At 33.7% G+C, this 24,680-nt stretch overlaps 2 protein-coding genes and 1 non-coding gene across 10 annotated transcripts; 2 read left to right on the top strand and 1 right to left on the bottom strand.

The window, feature by feature from the left end:
- Window positions 1–318: 318 nt before the first annotated feature.
- Window positions 319–1,698, bottom strand: LOC100747797 (DNA repair protein RAD51 homolog 4). 2 transcript variants are annotated; one of them, XM_003486411.4, is made up of 4 exons: window positions 1,399–1,698; window positions 1,174–1,286; window positions 898–1,108; window positions 319–827 (listed from the first exon to the last, which is right to left on the bottom strand). In XM_003486411.4, the coding sequence occupies exons 1-4, from the start codon at window positions 1,540–1,542 to the stop codon at window positions 333–335; spliced, it is 963 nt and encodes a 320-aa protein (XP_003486459.1). In that variant the 5' UTR covers window positions 1,543–1,698; the 3' UTR covers window positions 319–332. The 2 variants fall into 2 exon arrangements, with proteins under 2 accessions (XP_003486459.1, XP_024220636.1); XM_024364868.2 differs by having other exon boundaries at window positions 1,174–1,299; window positions 1,399–1,586.
- Window positions 1,699–2,124: 426 nt separating this feature from the next.
- On the top strand, window positions 2,125–24,659 carry LOC100745602 (helicase domino). 7 transcript variants are annotated; one of them, XM_003486395.4, is made up of 33 exons: window positions 2,972–3,570; window positions 4,900–5,108; window positions 5,236–5,932; window positions 6,298–6,429; window positions 7,095–7,399; window positions 7,490–7,816; window positions 8,076–8,286; window positions 8,358–8,572; window positions 8,658–8,795; window positions 8,866–8,956; window positions 9,165–9,358; window positions 9,441–9,542; window positions 9,790–10,105; window positions 10,174–10,348; window positions 10,437–10,623; window positions 10,899–11,035; window positions 11,134–11,320; window positions 11,410–11,728; window positions 11,819–11,899; window positions 12,188–12,445; window positions 12,987–13,306; window positions 13,390–13,682; window positions 13,773–14,145; window positions 14,228–14,424; window positions 15,308–15,422; window positions 15,499–15,831; window positions 15,920–16,141; window positions 20,873–20,908; window positions 20,997–21,165; window positions 21,277–21,761; window positions 21,845–22,129; window positions 22,211–23,347; window positions 23,429–24,659. In XM_003486395.4, the coding sequence occupies exons 2-33, from the start codon at window positions 4,911–4,913 to the stop codon at window positions 23,732–23,734; spliced, it is 8,541 nt and encodes a 2,846-aa protein (XP_003486443.1). In that variant the 5' UTR covers window positions 2,972–3,570; window positions 4,900–4,910; the 3' UTR covers window positions 23,735–24,659. The 7 variants fall into 7 exon arrangements, with proteins under 7 accessions (XP_033174626.1, XP_012236269.1, XP_012236273.1 ...); XM_033318735.1 differs by lacking the exons at window positions 20,873–20,908; window positions 20,997–21,165; window positions 21,277–21,761; ... (1 more) ...; window positions 22,211–23,347; window positions 23,429–24,659 and adding an exon at window positions 2,125–2,279 and having other exon boundaries at window positions 3,214–3,570; window positions 15,920–19,477; XM_012380846.3 differs by lacking the exons at window positions 2,972–3,570; window positions 20,873–20,908; window positions 20,997–21,165; ... (2 more) ...; window positions 22,211–23,347; window positions 23,429–24,659 and adding an exon at window positions 2,125–2,279 and having other exon boundaries at window positions 15,920–19,477.
- Window positions 7,869–8,003, top strand: LOC112212132. The gene has a single exon (XR_002945923.1). It is a non-coding gene; the product is annotated as a small nucleolar RNA snoR639/H1 (small nucleolar RNA).
- Window positions 24,660–24,680: the final 21 nt, after the last annotated feature.

Below are 24,680 nucleotides of genomic sequence, written 5' to 3'. Positions count from 1 at the left end.
GACGACGTTCTTGTAGTTTTGAAATTAGCGGTAAACGTAAAGTTTACTACGCAAGTCTATTCTATATTTTATATTCTGTCAGATTAGTTTTACCGCATTAATCGATATTAAAATTCTAATGGTTAAATGCCAAAATAGAATTAATTTATTTTATTTATAGATATTTTTAATATATTACGAATAACACGAGTTCCATACTTATTGATAATTTAGCAAACAGTTTATGTAGCATACAAAATATATGTATATATATTTATTTATATTATTTACAAGATCCTTGTAAATCAAAGTAATAATAAACTTATATTTAATTATAGATGTACATGATGTATTTATGGACATGAAATACCAGAATCATTTATAGTTAACGTGCATGTAAGGTTTGCTTCCAATTGGCAACTGTTCCAAATTGAAATTTTTCTCTTTCTAAGTTCAATTTTTTCCAATAACAGTCTTGTATTAGGAATATGTAACCAATATTTTCCTAAAGTAGGAGTTACACTATAATTTTCATTTGAACTTGTGCTAGGTCCTTCTTCACTGACAACATCCCACTGAGTAATCAAATTAACAATAATAATTGACAAACGAAATTCTTTTGCAATATAGTGACACATATTTGCTAGCTGATTTAAAGCAACTGTTATTTTTTTATCTTTACAAAATTTAAAAATTATCCCTGGTAAAGAATCAATGATTATAATCCTAGTACGACACTCTCCACCTTCTTCTTTCAAACTAACTGTTAACAAGCATAAAACTTTAAACAACTGATGTATACTGTATACACAGCATACTTTGATACGTTCCATAGTTTCATCTATAACCTAAAATTGAAATAAAAATGTGTTTTACTGGCATTTTAAATCATAATTATATTTTTATATTTATATATACCTGCTTACTAAAATCCTGTTTTAATAAAATTTGTTCTATTCTTGAACCACAAAAATCCCTTTTTGTATCAATGTACCGTACAATATTATTAGTCTTCAATGCAATGTTAGTTGCAATTGCAAAGCATAATTGTGTTTTGCCACTTGAAGATACGCCACATATTTCATAGATTTGACCATAATACAAACCACCCTTTAATAGATTGTCTAAACTAATCAATCAAATTCAATATCAATTTCTCAATTAATGCCATTTGTATTTAACATACTTATATACCTTGATAAATTAGTAGGAATTATATCATTCTGTTCCATTTCAAATAAATCAAGTGCATTTCTAATCATACCTCCAAACCTTTTTAAAATATTTTGCTTAATTTCAATTATGTCCTGTAAATTTAACCTTAAAATTAACATTTTATAAAAATTATTATTTATTAGTAAATTTAATTCAGAAATATTTATTACGATTATTTTTTTATAAATAATCTTATATATATACCTTGAACGATAATCCTGTAAAATGTGCCAATCTTTCAGGATCTTCATCTACAAATTGTATAATAGTACAAATGTGTTGACGTTCTAATTGTTCTATCACAGAGCTTGATAATTTTGAATTTATGGCCGCACTTAGTTTTGTCATATTTAAGATAATCAGTACTTTAGTCGTTATTATCGCTATTCGCTAGTTCTATACATCATACTTTAGACTTCCTACTTTTGTATTATAATCTTTTTTTGTAATTTTCCTTTTAAATTAATTGAAACTGAAACTTACAAACTTCCGGAAAGTTAGGATTATTATTTATATTGTAACCCTACTTTTCAATTTGCATGATATATATGATTAATCATAATCGAATTTGAAAATATTCGTATAAAAATCTATAATTGTTCTAAAATAATTTAATAAATTTGCTATCTTTCGTTATTAATTTTAGGTAAAAATTTTAAATCATTATCTCCCGTACTACGTAGATCAATGTAAATGTAACAGAGGTAATCAAAAGATGATGCGCCGAGTACCGAAATGACCTCAGCGTCATTCTTACGATTGTACGTACCGTATCGCACGTGGGCATCTCGTTGAGCATACTAGAGTCGAGTAGAGTCAGAAAAACGTGTCACAAACTTGAAGTATACAAAATTTCATTTATTATTCGATTACGATTCACAAAGAATCTATCGTAGATATAATTATGGTTTTCTGTGAGAAGACTTATCGAGGCTGTGTCATTGCATTTGAAAATGTGTTTAGCATACGTTGTATCACGAGAAGTTGCGCATGTGTTCAGCATATAGATATATATTTTTTCGATTTCGGGTAGAAAATGTGGACATTCACGGATACAGAAAATCACAGAAGGAATTAACGAAAAAGTAAGTACAATTTTCTTCTTTTTTAACTGTACTTCCTCTTACATGTGTTATTAATAGTAGTTACATTATAATGGTTATAAGTAGCACGTGGTATATTTAAGTGTATATAATGCGGCGCTTAGTATGAAACTTGATTAAAATTTATTATTCTAATAAATACACCGTGTTAATAATACTTCAGAAATTGTGTATATTTAAAATAGAAAACATTACCATTGAATAAATATATTATCAATTAAAAATATGAAATTCATAAATATTTTTACAAGTGTTTTAATAATATGTATGGCATTTCCCCTTATAAATAACTATAATGATCAAAGCAAGAAACAATAAGAAAAAATATAATACTTAATTATCAAAATACTATGTACAGATAATGCACGAATCACGTGGTGCGTAGCTGTAAGTAGAAGAGAAAATGTTTTAAAAGATTTGTAGTTTCATGATATTATTCAACAATTTGTTTGCATTATAAATTAAAGCGAAACATTTGGATAACAGCTTTCTATACGATGCCAGGAATGTAAAGTGATGTAATACTACATGTAATGTATGCCTATATTTGTCGGTTACTATACAATGGTATAAAATTATTACCGAAGGATAATAATAATAATTTACTGTTACAAGATCTTTTAATTTCTATATTTTTAACATCATAAGAGCGCCCGTTTTGTGATCATTTTTAAGAAATTCGATTATTTTACAGATAATCAGATAAAACTGTTTTACCAAATACGATAAAGCTTTTATATATCTCCAATCCTTATCAACAAGTAATAACATGTAGTATCTTTTTATTAATAGGTTTCATGCATATTGTAATCCATATAGTGATAGATTGTAAAGAATGCATGTTTTACACTTAGAAATAATAGTTGCTGATTTGATTTGTTAGTCGGAAAACGAGCCCTTTTAATATTTTTACTAGTAACCAATCGGGAACGTCTGATACTGCCACGTTGCCAAGTATCCGGTTGTATTCGGCCAATCGTAGATTCAGCGCCCAGTTGGAGCGGCATCTCTCCGTGGCTTGTGTAAACGTGAAGTAGCGAGCAGCTCAAGATCTGGTCGCGGTCGAAATTTGTCGGGAGCCGTCGCCATGTTTAGAAGTGTGTGCGTCCTTGAGCGAGTCGAGCGAAAATGTTCTGTAAAATATTAGATATAGCTCATGCACTGTACATTACGTGAAGTACCTAATTACAATTTAATGCTTGTCGATCACGGGTGTAACAATTATTTTTGTGGATGGCTCACCTACGTTGCAGAATTTTGTGATTACAGTATGGTAAGTCCGCCCTCCTATCAGACCAACGCCAACATGGCGGACGAAAAATTTCCTTTGTATCGCCGCGAGGCTCCACTGACGCAATTGTGAAAAATGTATTATTTGGAAAGCGATACACTTTAAAAGACCAGAAAAGCTGTTTCCACTCTTAAAAAGCTTAACTGATAGACCGGTGTGATGATTGTCGTTATTACATTAAGATAAATTGACATTTTTCTAATAAAAAGACTTGAACGCCCTGAATGCTTGATATATTGGACGTTTGCGTATTCGTTGCAATCTTTTGATATTCTAAATGACATCGTTCATTTCACTATTCGGTTGATTGTAGATACGTTCTTATTACTCATGATGCCGTATTTTTGAGGGTGTTTTTTCTTCTGCGCAATACGCATGTTTTACAAATTCCAATGTGGTGTATCAGTTGGATCAACGGAGAAATTTTGATTTCGGCGCTTTTTTCACAAATCAATTAACGTTCTCATTTTGAACTATTGAGATTACTTTACTTAGAATAAGCTTGAAATGTACATATTTGATCTACAATTAAATAATAAATTACTTATATACATTTTAAATAATTGAAAAATAAACTGCTAGTAATTTGTGAAGCTTTAGTTTGTTGTTTCTTATACATCTTTTTCTCTTATTATCAATTTCATATATTTATTTTTTTATTGCAAAATAGATATGTAATTGTTACAGAAATGTTCAATTTATTACAAAGAAGCACAATTTCAATTTATTTTCATATCTTTTCAATTTTTAATTTGCTCATGTTTGTTTTCTTTTCCCTATTTGTTTGTTTTTTACTAATTTGTTCTGAATACAAACATATAGGTTTAAAAAAAAAGCTTGCTTGATAAATGTAAGGTACAAAGATTAAAATATTTAATGCTTGATACATTATTACTAAGATACTTATGAGAATAACAAACACATTTAGTAAAGTTACTTTTATTATAAAGTATAAAAAATATTTGTTTTATATATTTTTTTTAATATAATTAGAAATTATTTAAATTTGTATTGTTGGTTTGATAGATAAAGGTATAGATAGAATTATACAAAAATCTGGATTTTGAGTAAGAATATACCAATTTAACATTTATTGGTAACAATATATGTTTATATTTATCTATTGAAGTATGTTTTTCAGTTTCAATGTAATGTGCTTGTATACATTTATATTTCTTTAAATATTATCAATATTTTATTCTTATGTATCATCTTTTTTTTTGCTACAAATGATAAATGGTTTTATTCCTTCATTTTTCGATTGCAAATGATAAAGTTATTAATAACATTTCTTATTACTTTATATTATAGTGTAATGTGTAATGAGTGATAAGCAGACTGCACCTATTTTACCACCCCTCAATGGGGGTGGAGGAAATAATGGGGGTAGCAATGGAAGTGCACCACAACAGACTGTTAATTTACAACAAGTTCTTGCTACTGCCCAAGGACTTAATGTCCTTACTACAGGCGCTGGACAGCAATTTGTTATTACTTCACAGGTCCCTGGCCTTACACAGGTGCATATTTTTTAGTGTATTCTAATTTTTGTAACTTTTTTTATACATAATTTTTTATGAAATTTTATATATAATAAATGCTGTATAATAAAAATTTAATGATTTTTTGTTTTTTATATGATTGCAGGTTATACCAAGTAATGCAACAACAAATACAAACATTCAACAAGTTGGAGTTACAAGAATTGTTAATATCAGTGGTACACCACCACGTGCAGGTAGCATGGGAGTTGCAGGTGCAAGCAGTTCACCTCTTACATCTCCTACTCGTCAGGGTTCACCTAAAGTTGTTTTAGCAACATCTCCAAAACTTGTTCGAACTTCTATTGGAAATATGTTTGTTGCACCAACCTCGCAAGCTTCTATGCATTCACCACCTGCAAGAAAAAAATTGAAATTAACAGATTCTACTGAAAAACATACTATGCTTGCTGATGATGCAATGGGTTATAGAAGAAGAATTATGGAACATAAAATGAAAAGGATGCGTGCAATAAGAGAGAGATATGCAGAAAATGCATCAGAATTATTCTTTCTTCATGCTGGAGGCAATATGATGGATTTTCAATCATGGAAGAAGAAACCTCCAACACCCCAATATTTGCATTTTTTACAGCAAAATAGATTAGATCCAGATGATGATGAAGATTTAACAGCTCCACTGCCAGCAATATCAGAAATTCCATTAACACCAACTGCAACAACTGTTTCTACAATAGTTCCTGTGAATCAGTGTACAGAAGTAAAAATTTCTGGAATGAATGTTGCTCCAGTTGCGGTGTCCACGACATTGCCTGCTGCAGTAGCTCAACTTAATCAACAAGGTAATCATATTGTCATTGTGAATATAGTTGTAACTGATTTGATAATTTAAATTATATTATAGCAATCTTACTTCCTAATAAGATGTTTTACATTTAACACTAATCATTTTCACTAGAATATTAAAAGGCACACCATTATTTTCAAAAAAGTATAAATATTATAGAGTAAAAGATAATTTCAATTCATGTGTAATGTATTAACCTTGCACAAAAACTATAAACATATTTTAGAATATGTTCTGTATTTAGGTACTTATACTAGTTTCTCATTATTAATAAGTAGTTTTTTGAGAATGTGGAAAAGCAATTAGGAGTTTTAGTATATATTTTACAACAACCAAATATGTAATTACTTTGCATAATAGGACATGTACCAGGTAGGCCTCAAGGGGGCCGCCATGGCATGGTGTTTGCCTTCAGAGCAGCAATTCAGTCTTCACCAGTCACCGCTCACCCTCCACCTACTTCTTCTACTCTAGCACCCACGCTCATTATAGGTGATTACTGCAGGCTTATCGTTTGATGTTTAGACTCCTTACTTTTTTAAAAAATAATCTTTATTGAATTCTGTAAACTTATTTTCAATATATCTAAAAAAAATTTCACTTAATTGAGAAAATATCACTAGATATTACTTTGCATTATTAGTGAAACAGTTTATTATAGGTTTCATTAAATAAACATGATATGGTGAGTGAAACATGATATGGCTACTTTTTGTATTCAAATAATATTGTATATTCCTTAAAGTATTAAGAGCAACGATTTTCATTAAAAAAAAATGCAATAGGCCATTTTCTTTCATATTAGACGTAATTTTTTTTATTTTATCTTTTAATCCAATCATATTAAATTCATAGTTCATTTTCATTTAGTGATTTATACCTTTGAAAAAAACTTACAGCTGTGTTTATGTTAATCATTTATGTATTATGATAGTATATTCTTTTTGATATTGTAGAGTATTCCACAGTAGACGGCTGATTCAAGTTACACATTTTGGATCAGTTCACTCTTTGTGGAAATATTAATTCACAGCATAAGTAAGGTTGTTTAGCAATATGCTTTTCAGCCTAAGGGCGCTGTTGATACATGTATACATACTCTTAATTTTCTCTAAATAGATTTCTTCATGTATTAAATTATTTTATTACTATTACAGGTAATGCACCAATAGTTCCAGGTTCACCAAAACCTGTGACAACAACTGTTACAAGTCCAGTGATAGATAAATCTACAATAGCTACATCTATTACAACAACTATTACTACAATGACTACTCCTACCCTTACTTTTACTGGAGCTACCACCACTACAGCTACTGTTACTACTGTTACAAAAACATCTTCTGCGCCTACTATACCTACTCAGCCCATTGTTAAACTTGTTAAGTTACCTGCCTCTAATGCGGCTACGTCATGTGATATCACAAATAACCAAGAACAAATTGTAGAGAAGGCAAAACAGGTAAAGTAATTTCTATGCAATTATGCAACACTTAATGAATTATTGTGATAACTACAAATTGGTATAATTTGATACATAAAATGTTTGTAGGAAGCATACGTTATGCAAAGGATTGCGGAATTACAGCGGGAAGGATTATGGTCAGAAAGAAGGTTGCCTAAAGTACAAGAACCACCTCGTACAAAGGCTCACTGGGACTATCTGTTAGAAGAGATGGTTTGGTTAGCTGCTGACTTTGCTCAAGAACGAAAGTGGAAAAAAGCTGCAGCGAAAAAGTGTGCGCGTATGGTACAGAAATATTTCCAAGAGAAAGCAATTCAAGCACAAAAAGCTGAAAAATCACAAGAGCTTAGGTTAAAGAAAATTGCTAGTTTTATTGCTAAAGAAATCAAAACCTTCTGGACAAATGTGGAAAAAGTAAGTAATAAGAAAAGGAGTTAGAATTGTAAACTATAATAATAAAGATTTTACCCCACACTATTAAGCCGACAATTTCAATGTATTTCAATTGAAACTGTGTGCTCGTTGTGGGAACAGCAAAGTCTGCTCATCGTGTATGGTTGTATTTATTATTACGGTATAATCAAAGGATTGATGCTGGACATATATTTTTATATAACACTTAAACTATTTATAAGACTGAATGTATATTTCATGTTTATATTTTGTTTTCAAGTTAGTGGAATATAAACAACAGACAAGGCTTGAAGAGAAAAGAAAGCAGGCACTAGATCAACACTTAAATTTTATTGTGGGTCAAACAGAGAAATATTCTACATGGTTAACTGAAGGACTTAATAAAACTGATGGTCCTCAAAGTGTGCCAGCCTCCATGAATAGTTCGCGTATTTCTTCCCCAGTACCACCTGGCAAATCTCATTCTGATGGTATGTAAAATACATTTTCCTAAGCTCATTGTATTTCAGTTATGTTAATAGTTTTAATCTTCTTAATATAGAGGATTTTCAACCAAACCAAAGCTCAGATGATGATGAAGAAACCATAGCAAAGGCCGAAGAAGAATTGAAATCTGTGACAAACCATAAAGAAGAAGTTGAATTGCTGAAAAAAGAATCAGAGCTACCCCTAGAAGATCTCCTTAAAGAGCTACCACCTGATTACTTGGAAAATAGAAATAAAAGTTTATCACCTGCATCAAAAGGAGTAGAGGAAGTATGTAAAATATTTTTAGACCAAGGGTTTTAATGACACTATTTCTTACTGTAAGACAAAATTTGTTATATGTATTTATTAATAGGAGAGTGAAAAGACAACAGATGGCGATATGGATTTTGTTGCCGCATCGGATGAATCCTCCGATGAGGAAGAGACTATTATGGAACAAGAAAAACTGGAAGAAAATGCGGATTATAAACAAGAATTAGACGATCTTAAAGTATGTATATACTCTTCTAGCTATTATGGAGGAGTTATGGATTTTCTCTATAAAAGTTTAATACTTTTAGGCTGAAAATGAAATGTCTATTGATGAACTTATGGCCAAATATGGTAACATGTCGGATGTGCCAATAGATGTTGAACAAGAACCTATTCAAGGTCAATATTATTTAAGTTAATTTTCGCCATATTATATTTGTTCATTGATGATGATATTTTACCGATCCTGATGGTATAAGAAATGGTTTTCATTCTTTATTCCTGTTACTGATGTGACTTGAGGCATTTGTCTGAAAATTAACATTTGTTACAATAATCCAATAAACATGAAAATTTATAATACGTATATACATGTATTTATTTGTAGAGTCAGATAAAGAAAGCATAAAAGAAGAAGCTCAGGAAAATGACGAAGAATCTACGAGTAACGAAAGTGAAAGTGAAGAGAGTGACAACGAAGTTGATGAGGAAGAGTCTCAAACACAAACTGATAATGAAGCCGATATTGGTCTTAAATCTCTTTTAGAAGATGTATCCATGGAAAAATCATCAAATGATAAGGTAAGATGGTGTTTTCATTAGTACTCATATAGGAATTTTGTATACAAAAAAATAATTGCACTGGTCAATCTGCCTTTTACAGACTGCAGAGATGGACCATTCAAATGCTCGCGATGAAATGGATAACGTCGCGGCATTGGCAGAAAGTATCCAACCTAAAGGAAATACTTTACTTACCACCAGTGTATGTGTCATTGAAATATTTTTGTATTTCCATTATGGGTATATCAATTATTCAGCCTTTCATCCAAGGTTGTGTAACAATATTTTGCACATGACCATTTACGAAGGCTAAAGCATAAGTGATTTTCTTTTAACAAGTAAATTGATTCATCGATTTATTTTAGAGAATTATCATGACAAATTTTACCAGTTATACGAATTAAAATAAAGTTATGTATGATTGTCTAACGAAACTGATATAATTTTAGGTTGTTACGAAAATTCCATTTCTTCTGAAACATCCCCTTCGAGAATATCAACATATAGGTTTAGACTGGCTTGTTACAATGTACGACAGGAAATTAAATGGTATTTTAGCAGATGAAATGGGTTTAGGTAAAACCATACAAACGATTGCTTTACTTGCGCATTTGGCATGCGAAAAAGGAAATTGGGGTCCTCATCTCGTAATAGTACCAACATCTGTGATGCTTAACTGGGAAATGGAATGTAAGAAATGGTGTCCAGGATTTAAGATTTTGACTTATTACGGAACGCAAAAAGAAAGGAAACAAAAAAGAACAGGTATTAGTTTATCTCTGAAGAAATATAAGTGAAAATAGCAATATTTGTAATATTTTATTTATTTTTAGGTTGGACTAAACCTAACGCTTTTCATATTTGCATAACATCATATAAACTGGTTATACAGGATCATCAAAGCTTTAGAAGGAAAAAGTGGAAATATCTTATATTGGACGAAGCTCAAAATATAAAAAATTTCAAATCACAGAGATGGCAATTACTATTGAATTTTCAAACCCAACGGTAAATATCTATTTGGATAATATAATTTATAAATATATTACTTTAAATTATATGAAGAACTTATATATAAAAATCCTTATTATTACAGACGATTATTGCTTACTGGTACACCTCTACAGAATAACTTAATGGAATTATGGTCATTGATGCATTTTTTAATGCCGAATGTATTCCAGTCACATAGAGAATTTAAAGAATGGTTTAGTAATCCTGTTACTGGAATGATAGAAGGAAATAGTGAATACAATGAAAATATTATTCGTCGTCTGCATAAGGTCTGTACGTAATTTATTTTTATATACTTTGTTTCACATATACAATTATTCGCTACCGACACGGATATATGATGATTACGTATCGCATGTCTGTTTTATATAAATAGCGAGATATTAAAAAAATTCTCTATTAAAACTCGCGTGTCGTAAAGTATTGATTTGACATACGAATCCTGTCTAGAGAAACACTTACAACTTTCATTGTATCAATCTTTTCCTCTAAATTTGTGTATCTCTGTTATATGTTATTTATATAGCAATTATATTGTTTGTAGGTTTTGCGGCCTTTTTTATTACGAAGATTAAAAACAGAAGTAGAAAAACAATTGCCCAAAAAGTATGAGCACGTCGTTATGTGCCGTTTGTCAAAACGTCAGCGATACCTATACGATGATTTTATGTCCAGAGCAAAGTAAGTATTACATATTTTGTCACTTTTTTTTATATCACAAAGATTTATGTAATATGAATATATATATATATATATATTTATAATTGTTTTTCATGAAGAACAAAGGAGACCCTCGCCAGTGGCAATCTGTTAAGTGTGATTAATGTATTAATGCAATTACGGAAGGTATGCAACCACCCAAATTTATTTGAAGTTAGACCTACTGTATCACCATTTCAAATGGAAGCTATTGAATATGTCACAGCTTCGTTAGTATGGAGTGCTCTTGATTATGATCCATTTAAGGTAAAATATATAATTTAATTTTTTCTAATACTAATTATGCTCTTAGAAGTTTAGAGGAAAGTATAATATATTTATTTTTTACTTTCTAGCATATCGATCTATCTAGTATTAATCTTTTATTATGTGATTTGGAGTTAAGTCTTACTGCGTTTGTGGCGCATAGAGTCAGACGATTGCAAACACCTCGCAAGCTTGTGGAAGAAATAGACACACAACCAGATCCGTCTCCAAGATGTCCACCTGGAAAGATTAAAATTAATGTTAGATTATCTAATCAAGTTAAACCGTCATCCGTACCGCGGCAGACGCAAACAAAATTAAAGAATTTGACTGGAATATTGCCTACTCCAAAAGTTGGAACATCTCCTTTAATAAAAACAGCAAATAATCAAAGCACTCCAGGGCAAGGTAAGAATGATTATAAGATTTATAGACATTTCATATTTTGGATTTTTCCAATTTTTGCAATTAATTTTCTCTGTTTTTATAAATTCATAGGTGTCACACTAAAAGTAGCAGGTGGCCAACAGTTGCAAGGATATTCTGTACAATTAGTTCAACATCAGGGTAGTGTAAAAGGTGAGGGTTTTCTCTCGTGTGTTTTTACACCTTTACTACGTATATTTATATCCAAAACCTGAAATCCTTGTGCATCATCGATCAGTGGTTGCACTCAAACTTATCGCTGTGTAATCATTCTTGCAATGGTGCTAGAGCAATTGATCTCGGGCCAGCTTGTTTATAGTTTCCCATGTTATAAGCATTCTAGAACCGAGAGCACATTAACAAAACTTACATCTAATTACAATCTAACATTTGTGAATCACAGTTTGTGTAAAACATTTGTTGTGTTTGCTTCGAAAATAGCAATTCCTGTTGGAACACTAGCACATAACCCACAAAGTACAACAGTGACACCAACTACAGCAGCAACGAGTGCACAGAGGATTACAGTAGGGAATGCAAATATTATAGATGGACTGCAACGGCTAGCAACACAAACAGTTGCAGTTAAACAAGGTGATTCCGTCCAAAGAATAGCAATGCCTAATCTTGCACAAGTGGTTCAAACATCTATTGGTAGACATATCATTCTGACTTCAAATCAACAAAACACTAACACAGGTTTGTCCTAAGAGTGCTCATATCCCACTGATTTCATTTATGTTCTGTGTTCAAAAAATGTGCACCATATACATGTCCTTTTTCATGTCATTTGTATGCATTTAGATGAATGTTAAAGAATAATACAAAAATGCATGATTACAATATTCCGTATGTTAACCCTTTGCGGACGGGACGGTTCGAAGTCTGCCGTACCGTTGGGCCGAGCTGCTGCCGCGATAGTCATTTAAAATTGCCAACGCACATTTCTGCTTTAGACGCGCTTTTCGTTCATAGGTGTCAAATTCTAACATATGTACATGCACAGATTCTCCACAGGATAAATAAAATGACACATACATAGTCGTTCGGCTCTATCAGTTGTTTTCGCCAAACGGATATATGACTTCCTCGGTCAAATTGATGGCTTACGCAGAACGCATATATTCGGCGGTAGTCCGCGAAGGATTAATAGGCAATATTTCTATCCTAGTAAATTGATATATTTTTCAGATTTTATTTAAATTTGTATACGAATGATTAACATTGTTTATATTTACAGTTTCATTTCCAGTAATGACTCCATGTGTACCACGTTTGAAAGTTTTACCAAAATCTTTAATGGGCCTATCTACCTCGGCAACTACAGTAAACAAAGTTATAGGAGGAGTGGTGACAACTACAAGCGGAACAAGTGGAAGACCCGTTATGAGGGTGCCGCCTCTTAATGTTACTGCCTCTCCTAATGTCACTGCACAGTCTCCCGCTGGCAATGGACAATCTCAACAACAATCGAATCGCTGTGGTATTGTTACTAGACACGCACAAAAAGAATCAGAAAAGGCACAAATCAAAGAACGTCCAAAATCCGAATTTTATTTGGTAATTATCTTAATCGAATAAGGTTGTAAATATTCGAAGGATTTAAAGGTTTAGAAAATTTAAAATATAATATCTCTTTATAGCCACAATTAGAAGAAGAACGGAAACAAAGAAGACAAGCTAAACTTCGTCTACTTGCAAATACTAATGAAAGGCGATGTGCCGCATGTCCTCTATATGGAGAAGATTTGTTTATGGCATTAAGAATTGGTAAACCATCTACGGCATGTCGGTGGCATAATGGTTGGGTTCACTGTGCAACTGCTAAAGATAATGTACGTACACGAAGGCAGTTTTTTTCTCGCACAGAAGCACTTGCGGAGGCGATCAAAAGTACAGAACAAATTGTTGAGGAGCTGAAGGAAGTTTTTGAGAGGTATTGTATATTGATAAAAAAAGAGAGTTCAGTGTTTAGTAATTTATTGAAGTTATTTAATTATTCTTGACGCAATATAATATATGCTAGGTTTGTTGTACATGTTCCTGCTGTGTGCGCCCCTACGCCACGTTTTCACGTTTCTCATCCTCCTCCACATAAATTGTTCGCTCAACGACGTATACAAATGGAATTACAACGTCAACTATCGCCAAAATTGGCATTGTTCCATCCAGTAGCTAGTGCAATGATGACGCAGTTCCCAGATCCCAGATTGATACAGTATGACTGTGGAAAATTGCAATCTTTACATCAACTTCTTAGAAAGCTTAAATCTGAGAACCATAGAGTTTTAATTTTTACACAAATGACCAGAATGTTAGATGTATTAGAAGCTTTTCTTAATTTTCATGGACACATATATTTACGTTTGGATGGTACTACTAAAGTAGATCAGCGGCAGGTAATAATTATTTACTGTAAATTACTATGTCATTATTTCTTTTATTGTTCTCTAACATGGTTTATTTTACGGGGAACTGTAGGTTTTGATGGAAAGATTTAATGGAGACAAACGAATATTTTGTTTCATTTTATCGACGAGATCTGGAGGTGTAGGTGTGAATCTTACAGGAGCAGACACTGTTATATTTTATGATAGTGATTGGAATCCTACGATGGATGCCCAAGCACAAGACCGGTGTCATAGAATAGGTCAAACACGTGATGTACATATCTACAGGTATATATTAAAAAAATATATACATATATTTTATATATATATATATATATATATGTCGGAGATGAAAGGAAAGCCGAAGCCTTCCCTTGGAAATTTTGGGAACATCCTCTAGTACATTAGCCTAGATTTTATTATAGCTGTAATTGTTTAAAATTTGTGATAGCGAGATTAGGTTCGAGGTGACAATTGGTCGCTGAACGTAGTCACGGTCACGAGATAAGCGTTTTGCCTAACGGAGGTCTGGAGTGGTTGTATGGGTTTTCCGAAAAGTGTGATTGTGGTGGCAGGCGGCCTCTTGAGCGGGCCTAGCCACGTGTGAGGTTACCTCGGAGGTGCCGAGACGATGGGACATACATTGTATCAATAACCAAACTCCAGGCAGAAACTGCCTAGCAACGGCGTTCGGAACTTCTCGATGCTTCTAACGAGTGCGTATCGAATTGCAGACGAGGCTTGCATTCGTGCGATTGCCTTGGAGAGTGACACATCGAACATTTCTCGTCAATCGTATTTTGCGCCTAAGATTATTTTTTTTTTACGCTTAGTAAAGAGTTATCTCGTTGGCCGTGGATTAGTTTGAATTCAACAAAAACATTGTTAATAGTGTACATAAATTCATTATTCGTAAATCATATTATTCATTAACTTCATTGTTCATCAAATTTATCATTCATTAGACTTAATTATTTGTTAAGCTTAGTGATAGTCTTGTATATACGTGTACATATAATCTTGGCTTTGTGAAATGATGGCTAGTTCATGCGAAGAGTTGTCACCCAACTTTCGCCCAAAATTTCGATTTTAACCCGACATATATAATAATAATATATATATACGTATATTGTATTTATGAATATATTTAATTATTCTTCACATGTTTTAGGTTAGTAAGTGAAAAAACCGTAGAAGAAAATATTCTGAAAAAAGCTAATCAGAAGAGACTACTTGGAGATTTAGCTATCGAGGGTGGTAATTTCACAACTGCTTATTTCAAAAGTGTAAGTATTTTGAAAAATTTTAATGAAGAAATATGCTCTAAAACATAATATTTTATGATTGTAATTATCTTTACAGTCTACGATTCAAGATCTGTTTAACATCGATCAATCGGAGAATGATGCAACGACTCGAATGGCCGAAGTATTGGAACAAAATAGAGATCGAGAGAAGTTCTTGCAAAAGGATAACCAAGGTCAAACTTTAGAGGATAAAGTAGCGATGGGTGCGCTTGAAAGCGCTCTTGCTGCTGCTGAAGAGGATCTTGATGTTCAAGCCGCAAAGACCGCTAAAGCAGAGGCTGTTGCTGATTTAGCAGAATTTGATGAAAATATACCCTTGGATGACGCGGACAGAGATGACATGCAAGTTAGCAAAGCTGAGCTTGAAGTACAAAATTTAGTATCTCAGGTAAAATAACGTTTTTATCCATTTTTATAATATTTTATTCAAATCTTAGCATGTATATCGATAAAAATGTTTGTGTTTTTGTACATAGTTAACACCTATAGAACGTTACGCGATGAAGTTTGTCGAGGAATCAGAGGGTGCGTTTTCTGCGGCACAACTTGCAGCAGCCGAACGTGAACTCGAAGAACAGAAGAAAGAATGGGAGTTGGATCGGCTACGAGCATTGCGCGAGGAGGAAGAAAGGAGAATGCGATTAGCAGATGACGATGAGAAGCCTTTGACGTTTGGACGCGAGGATGCGCAAAATCAGGTTAATAGTGCTAGTAATTCTAAGAAATTAGTCAATAAGAAACTCCCACCGAATAGGAGGAGGAATTCGCGTAAGAATATTAGTAAAAGTGCTCAAGAATCGGAAAGTGAAACTGAGACTACTACAGAATCAGAATCAGAGTCACAAGAAGATGTGGTAGAAGATAGCCTTGACGAAGAGTCGAGTCATACGGAAAGTCAAAGTCAAGGCGACGAGGATGAGGAGGAGGAAGAGGCACACGATCAAAATGATTCTGAAAAGGGCGGATATCCCAAACGTAAGAACCGTTCTAATAAATCATTTAGTCAAAATCATTTCGATCTGAACAGTCCACGGACGAGATCAAGGGGAAATGTTAAAATTAATTTATGGACATTGGACGTAAGTCCTATCTTGCCTGGTATAAAACCGAAATGCCGAGGTAGAGCCAGCAATTTGCGTAAACAACGTGAGCTTGAAATGAGGATGAAAGCAGAAGAAAATTTCATTTTACCTTTGCCACCAGTTTCAAGTCCGAAAAAGTTAAATAATACCAACATTTCGAATAAACCCAATGAAGGAGATCATACTGTGAATGAGAAAGAAGTGGTAACAGCTGATTTAAAACATACAGATGCTGAAAAAAGTACAATTCTGCCTACTGATGAAAAGCGATCTGAAAGCATCGAAAATTGTAAAGTGATTGTAAATCATTGCACCATTGCAACTTCGCCAAAATCGAACTGCGATAAAACTGTCATAGACGAATCTAACGCCACTATAGCTTTAGATTCGTTAGAAATAGAAACATGTTCTCAATCAGGTAATTCATCGGGCATGTCAGAACAGAGTAAAGATTTAGAAGAAGGTATAATTGATAACAAAGACGGTGGTGAAGCAGCACAACAGTTAACAGAGAATACCACATCTTCAATATATATTACAAAGTTAATGTCCACAGCAATGGCGCAATCTAGTAATTTAGAAGGTACTGCAAGTTGTAATGACGATTCCGAATATTCTAACGTTGATTTGATCTCACAGAATAGTAGTCCTCGTTCAGTTGTAATGGAATCGAACATGGTAAAAAGAATTTCTGATTCGAAATGCTTGAAAAGTTCAATGACTTTGGAGATAGATGAAGAAATTAATATATCGGAAGATTCATTGATTGCTCCCTTAAAAAATAAAATAGTCGTTCAAGATACAGATGAGAATGCTGAATCTACAATAAAGAAATTAGTAAGTGATATTGTTTCTAAGAGTAAGATAACTTCATCTGCCATTGATGAATCAGATACGGGATTAAAAGGAGAACTACTTATCTCTAACGCAGAATCGAAGGTATTAAAAAATAAATCTCTAGACGAGCTCCAAGATATAAATATTTCTAATGACGAGTATAGTGTAAAAAATGATACAAGAGCGCAGAGTCCTATCGAAACGAAAGAAGACATGGATATGAAAGAAACTTCAACAAATAATAAACAATACGATGAAAGTACTTCAAATTCAGATACAACAAATAAGTCTGTCAATGATAATGAATCCATTTCTGTGATAGAATCAAGCTCTAGTCAAGAACCTAGTAGCAGCAAACAAGAAGAAAACTATACTAAATTAGATGAATGTGTGCGCGACGAAGATGATACAAAAGTTCAGTCGATCTCATCGACACAAAACAGTGACAATACTTTTTCTTTTGATACCTTAGGCTCGAATGAATCAAGTGGATCTGAATTTAATGCAGAAAATAAGATTAAATTTCGTAAACCAGATACGATATCTTACGGAGTGACTACAAGAAGCGCGAAAGTAAACATTAGCGTAGAAACTACTGAAAATAAAAATTTGATATTATGTACTGATACATGTGAAAGTCAAGGAAGCGAAATTTCAAATTCAAATTCGAATTCGAATACTCATCGAAAAGAAACTAGCAAAGTAACACAGATTCGAAGGCCCGACACACCTCGACCGACGATAGAACATTCTAGGATTACAAGGTCAAGTGCAATTCGTTCTTTAACACCTCCACCGAATTCAAATTCCACAAAATCATTGCAAAAAAAACGACCAGACACTCCTTTGCCTGAATGCTTTAGATCTTCCCCACGATTAGCGACGAGGTCTATGTCAAATTTGAGTTCATCACTAAGAAACGAAGAACAAAATACATCGTCATATGAGAAACCCATGACGCGTAGGTCAAAGACTTTGGATAATGGTGTTTTGAATCCAACTGTGTTTCGAAGAAGCAGTTCAATACCACCTATGAAACCAACATCCGATTCGAAAGATTGTACTAGTTCTATTTCAACTAGATGTAAAAGAAATAGTGAATCTACAAGTACGAATACAAGTACACCGAGACGACGTCCGGATACACCTGTTCCTACTTCTGAACAAGGATCGAGAGTTACTCGATCTGGATTGAATTTTACGCTAAATTCAGCAAAGGGTCCTAATCATGTGTCGAACAAAGGGAATAAGCACATTCGGAAGATAGATTCGTCTTCTGATTCAAAATCACAGGAAGAGGAGTCTTCTTCTGCCGTTTCACCATTGTCTGGAAAAACAGAAACGTTGAACACAGATTCAAATGGTAACGCGGTTGTATCAGAAACCTTCCCCAAACAAGATGATTCAACCCTATCCTCCTTTAATGAAATTAACGAGAAACCACAAAGAACTGCTAAAGTCGTTGCTATTCTTACTTTGGATACACGAAGTAATCATACCAGTAAAGCTTCTAGTTCCGTTCATGCAAAAACATCTAATTGCAATTCCTCTGATACGAAAAATAATAAAAAAAACGCCGATTCTAATTCAAATTCTGCATCTGATTCGTCAGGGAAAAATTGCGTTCTTAGGATTTCAGATGTTACTCCGAATTGTAAAGTAGATGGGTGGTGTGATTCTGGATTGGATACTGGTTCTCGAGATCGCGTTTCCTCTAATGTATTTTCCAATGTAGCAAGTACTTATACCAGTTCCAATAAGGCAGGAAAATCACCGACATTGAACAAAAATACATCATTGAATTCTAAACTTAAAACTGATAAGGTTCCGATACAATCAACAGTGATAGCATTGGTCGATTTGGACAACGACTCTAATTACGATTCATCAGATGGATCAAAGAAATTAAGAAGGAAAATTAAACGAGCACGACTGTCGTCGTTTGCAAAGCCATTGATAAGTGGAAAAACGAATGAATCACAAATAGCTGACGCTCCAGATGAAGAAGAGCAGATACCGCCAATGAAAAAGTCGATTCGTACTCAGCTTACTCCTCCTCCTCCTTCTTCGCAAACAACTCAATTGGAAAAATTCAGTAGCGGTACTATATCTTGAGTCCCGCTAAAACTTTATCGCTGTAACATTTAGCAGCGTGTTTGTATAAATATTTCTCATAATTTAGACATTAACATTGTCTTGAACTACTACCTGGAGCGGCGTGCGCATAAAAGAAACCAAGTTCTAATTGTTTCTTAATTTTCACATGATTCTTGTATATAATCACAAAAGTAAAGATAAGTGAGAGATGTTTCTTTTATTGTACTAAGTACATACGTGTAACATTTTTAGCATTGTAAATTGTACTTTCCTGTAAAGAATTCAAGTGTCTTTAATTGACATTGTAATTTATACTTGGTGATAAAAACGAACGAAAGAAAATGATAAAAGAAATAAGGCAAGGCATTCGATTGTATTATAATAGGATATATAGAGGAGAAAAAGATTCATTACAGCTTAGCTCATTAGTACGTTGCGAAAGTCTCGCCTTTGCGACGATTTTGTAGCGTTTGATTTCTTAAATAAAAAGAAATAAACAATCGAGTCAAAAGTAAAAAGCAGAAATAATTCTGTGAATGCGACGTACTTTGTTCTCATTAACGCCTTGCACTCTACATACTTTGCAAGGTCGCGACCTGATTACATATTAGACTTAAGAGATTCTTCGTTTAATGGTATGCCCCACTGTAATATTTAAGTTGCGTGCCTGTATTTTGTATGATCGAGTGAGTCCGAGGAAGGAAATAAACAAAATATTCCTTGCTATGAAGATCATGTGTTTTCTTATTTCTTGGTGCGGATCCAAGTCTGTTCGATCAAAGGTTCAGTTCCGTTTTGGTGTCAAATTTTGCTCAGTGTGCTTGGTTATATATACCGAGATCATTGAAAGTAATGATCTTGTATTCTCGCGATGTTTTGGTGTGGCAAGGCTATCATGACCGCACATTAAAGAAAAGAATTTTTTTTGCAAATATTAGATAATAGCATGCAGTAGAAAGCTCCAAATAATTATTTGAAAAATGGCACCAAAACACTGCCTTTGCCATTCCAAACTTGGAGTCAGCCAAGGTATAAGCAGGCACATTAATGAGCGTCTTGTACAATATTTAATATCTACGCGGGATTGAAGTAATGAATTTCTTGAGTAGAAAAATGAGCCTTTGAACGAGCAAAATGTATGTATATTTCCTATTCATTTCCTTGATCTTCCAAAATTACTCAGTTATTCAAGCATTCTAGCATTTTTTCGATTGCATTTAATAGAAGACATATGAAGACATATATAAAAACGAAGAAGAAATCATTTTTTCTTCAAATTATTCGTCATGTTTAAAAAGTGAGTGCTTCGTACACGACGCTCGTTCTTCGTAATCTTTTTTTTAAATCTTGTTGAAGCAGATTTTTTATTTATAACTTTCGAATCTCATAGACGTACTTTTTAATGTCTTGCAGATATGGTTATCGGACGACAATATGGAGCAAATGCCGGTTAGTATAGAAATTTTATTTCTATTTTCATTTATTATTTTTTTTGTATTTTCAGTTTAATCTATGTAAAATTTATTTTAATGATTAGATGTGGTGTCCTCCTACACCTCCTACAACAGATAATGATGTTTACATTGACTATTCCTTGGGATTCCTTTATGAAAATACTCCTATGTCAGAGGCACAATTACCTCCAATATACATTAAAAAGGAACAAAAAAGAAGTAGGATTGAAACTGGAATTACTGATCGCGATGGTAAGTAGTTTATATATTTATAAGAAATCTATCTATGGTACTTTCTTTATGTACGTATACAGTTGATATTGTTTTTTTAATTGTATAGTAAATTGTTTATCTTCTATGTAGGACGGCGAACGGTTAAAATGCGACACAAGGAAGAATCTGTTTATGCACCGAGATCCTTATTCGATCGACCTTCACCAGCGCTTATGAAAATACGTCGCGATATGAAACTACATAAATATCGTATAGTTCGACCACCAATTCCACTGCCTGGTATAAAACCGTCGCATATGTCAAAGTCTTCCGCGGACCAAGAACATGTTTTAGATTGGATGATACATGAGGATTGGGCCCTTCTGCAAGCAATTCAGGTTTATCAAGGACTGCCGCTGAATTTGATGATTTTATCTCCTGGTCATACTCCCAATTGGGATTTGGTTGCGGATATAGTTAATAATACTTCTCGAATATATAGATCTCCTAAACAATGTAGAAGCAGATACGAATCGGTAATAGTACCAAGAGAAGAGGGAAAGTTACTTTATGATACTACGCCGAAGAAACAAAAGAAACAGAAAGGGGTTTACAAAATGCCTCAGGTTTCCGAGGTATATCGAGATATTTTTATTCTACATTTGACAAGAGATATTTGTTGGAAAATAGTTATCATTTTTTAATCATCTTCTTTTAGCAACAAAGTAAAACAAACAGGCCAATGAAAACGTCTCAGTTATATAATCAGGATAAAAATCATTCGTTTACATTAATGTGCTGTCAGAGATTTGACACCATTAAATCTGTTTCGAATAAGAGAACGCCTACTGTTAAACCATTGCTCGTTAACCCATTAATGAAAAACCCTACCAACGCTGCAGTTTTAGCTGAATGTGGTATCCAATATGATAACCCATTAGCTCCTATAGAAGTTGCAACGCGACGTGCCGATAGGATCGCAAAGGAGAAACTGAAACATGCTGTTAGTATAATAAGGCGTAATGTCTTTTAATTATCGAAATTTTTAAACATTTAATGGCATAATTCAATATTTTGTATCCAGGTTTTATCAGCAGAGCAACAGCAACAAGTAGCCGCTCGCATATTACAGCAACAGCAACAACAGCAGCAGCAGCAGCAACAACAGCAGCAACAAGTTCAGCAGCAGCAGCAGCAAATCAAACTGCAACAGCAACAACAAGCTCAACAAAATATTTCAAATACCTCAAGTCCTCAAGTGCATCAACTAACGCAAGTTGCGACCACCGTCACAACAGGGTTAACTACAATGAAACCTATTACCACAATTAGTAGTGTTACTACGGGTGGTACGACAGTTGCTACGTCGACAGTTAAAGCCCGACCAGGAGGAACGTTAAATATGCAAGATGCACGAGCAACGCCAACCGTTGTCAGTGTCGGTAATCTTCAAGCCGCTCAAAGAATTGCAACAGCGAGTTTAGTATCCGCTGCACAAAGTTCACCCGCGGCTACGCAGAAAGGTATTGGGGTTACCGTGGCGACAGCTCCAGGTACTAAAACGTTAACTGCGGCGCAATTACAATATTACCGACAACAGCAAGTTCTATTGCGACAGCAGCAACTAAAGGTATTGCAAGCACAGGCTGCTGCAAATGGTCAAAAGGTATCGGTAGCCGTTTCAGCTGCCGCTGCGCAACAAAGGGCTACGTTGATGAAGCAGAATATAACTGCTGGTACTGTTGCACAAGCAACTGTTGGAAAACAGACGGTAGCTCGTACAGTATCAGAGACAGAAATGGCTGCTTTAATAAAACGGCAGGCTTTGCAACAACAAGCAAAAGCTGTGGCTCAAGTACAGGTACCTGCACAGACTGGACTTACTCCGGCCCAAATATTTGCTCAGGCAGGTTTGCAGGTACAAGCTGGAACATCAGCTAGTGGAACTCCAGTTGCTACCTTAGTAAAAACTGCAAACGTTGCCAGTGTACGTACAGCAACACCTCAACAAATCCGTCAACTCGCTCTGCATCCACAAATCATCACTCAAAGAAAATTGCCAGCGCAGAAAGTTGCACAACTAACGCAAGTCGCTGCGAAAACTGGTGTTCAGACTCAACTGATTGTACAACAAAAATCATTGCCTGCGACTATGACCGTGCAGCAGATTCAACAAGTTATGAAACACGTTCAACCATCAGCGATGCAACAATTTACACATGTATGTTATATACCTCAGATGCCGATTTTGTTGATATCGTTCGTTTCTTTTACATTCTTTTAAAATAAAATATGACTTCAGGTTTCTACAGGACAAGCAGTTTCTCAACCTGGACAAGTAGTTTTAGCAAAGTCTCCGTTGCAGACGAGAGTAATTCCAGTCGCATCCGCTGCTTTGAAACAGACGATTCAAGTTATGACTGCAAGTAGTGCTCAATTGCGCCAAGCTGCACCTGCTCAGGGTAAACCTGTCGTTACAGCTGCAAGAGGTAGTCCTGGTCCTAGTCAAGTTAAATTGCAAACTCTTGCACATCCCATTCATCCCCAGCAGGTACAGCAACAACAACAACAGCAATCACAAACTCAACCAGATACTCAACCGAAATGAATATGTTTCATTACATACGTTCAAATTTATTAGATGTTACAAATTTTTCTACTTACGTTAGTCGAAATAAAGCTTTTATTTGTGGAATAAAAAACAAATGATGACATTCCAAAAAATATTGCAAGTAATTTTACTACAATTAATTTGATGTTATAATTGATGACGTGATCTTTTATCTTACATCTTTACGTTTATATTACTAGAAGGTTTTCTTTCTTTTGTATTTCAATTCTATCTACGAAAACTGATATTTCTACCATCGCCTTTCAAAATTTGCTAGTCGAATTTGTATATAACATCAAGAGAAAAATTTTGTGCGCTACTAAGTTTTGAGAAATTGCGGTATTATGACATTGTTTTAAATGCTCATAAAAATTCGGAAAAGGTTATGAAATTGCAAACAGCGACAGAAGTGGCAAGGCAATACAAGTACACAGCTTAATTTTTTAATTTCATTGAAATGTAAGTCCATGCGACTTGAATGTTTTGCGAAGGTATTGATGTACTAATTTATATTAAGCAATGCAATTCTGTTTAAATAATATGGTGTATATGAGTTAATCTTAATATGTCATCCCGAGAGGAACAAGTAATTTATAGAAGTCAATCATGAAATTCAAGATATCTCTACGATAATCCTGATCATATGTTAAGATGTATTTTTCTTGACTCTGTAAGAAATAAGAAGAGGCGATTCAGCTTCGAGAAATATGTTTAATTTGTTGATACACACGAATGGAAAAGAGTACTACGAAGCTACGACTGTATATGTATCTATAGTTACCTGTAGGAATTAAAAATTCATTCGATGATACGATGTTTATACTAGAATCTTTACCGAATTGTGTAAGATTGTACTAATAATATATATAAATATGTATAATTCGTGTATCATAGACGCTAAAATAAATCTATCATAAGGAATTTTGTGTATTCCAACGAAATC

The sequence above is a fragment of the Bombus impatiens genome, unplaced genomic scaffold, assembly GCF_000188095.3.
Source record: "Bombus impatiens unplaced genomic scaffold, BIMP_2.2 scf_0113, whole genome shotgun sequence".
NCBI lineage: Eukaryota > Metazoa > Arthropoda > Insecta > Hymenoptera > Apidae > Bombus > Bombus impatiens.
Note: the sequence above shows the minus strand (reverse complement) of the source record. Positions and strands in the feature narration are given on the sequence as shown.

What these genes read in the sequence shown, in the direction of transcription:
- LOC100747797 (XM_003486411.4), bottom strand. Translation starts at nt 1,542, where the DNA reads ATGACAAAACTAAGTGCGGCCATAAATTCAAAATTATCAAGCTCTGTG. An exon ending in ATTCCTACTAATTTATCAAG is followed by an intron (nt 1,109 to 1,173) that starts GTATATAAGTAT and finishes TTGATTGATTAG; the next exon opens with TTTAGACAATCTATTAAAGG. An exon ending in AACAGGATTTTAGTAAGCAG is followed by an intron (nt 828 to 897) that starts GTATATATAAAT and finishes TTTCAATTTTAG; the next exon opens with GTTATAGATGAAACTATGGA.
- LOC100745602 (XM_033318736.1), top strand. Translation starts at nt 4,911, where the DNA reads ATGAGTGATAAGCAGACTGCACCTATTTTACCACCCCTCAATGGGGGT. An exon ending in ACATCAGGGTAGTGTAAAAG is followed by an intron (nt 11,900 to 12,187) that starts GTGAGGGTTTTC and finishes CTTCGAAAATAG; the next exon opens with CAATTCCTGTTGGAACACTA. An exon ending in CTAAAGTAGATCAGCGGCAG is followed by an intron (nt 14,146 to 14,227) that starts GTAATAATTATT and finishes GGGGAACTGTAG; the next exon opens with GTTTTGATGGAAAGATTTAA.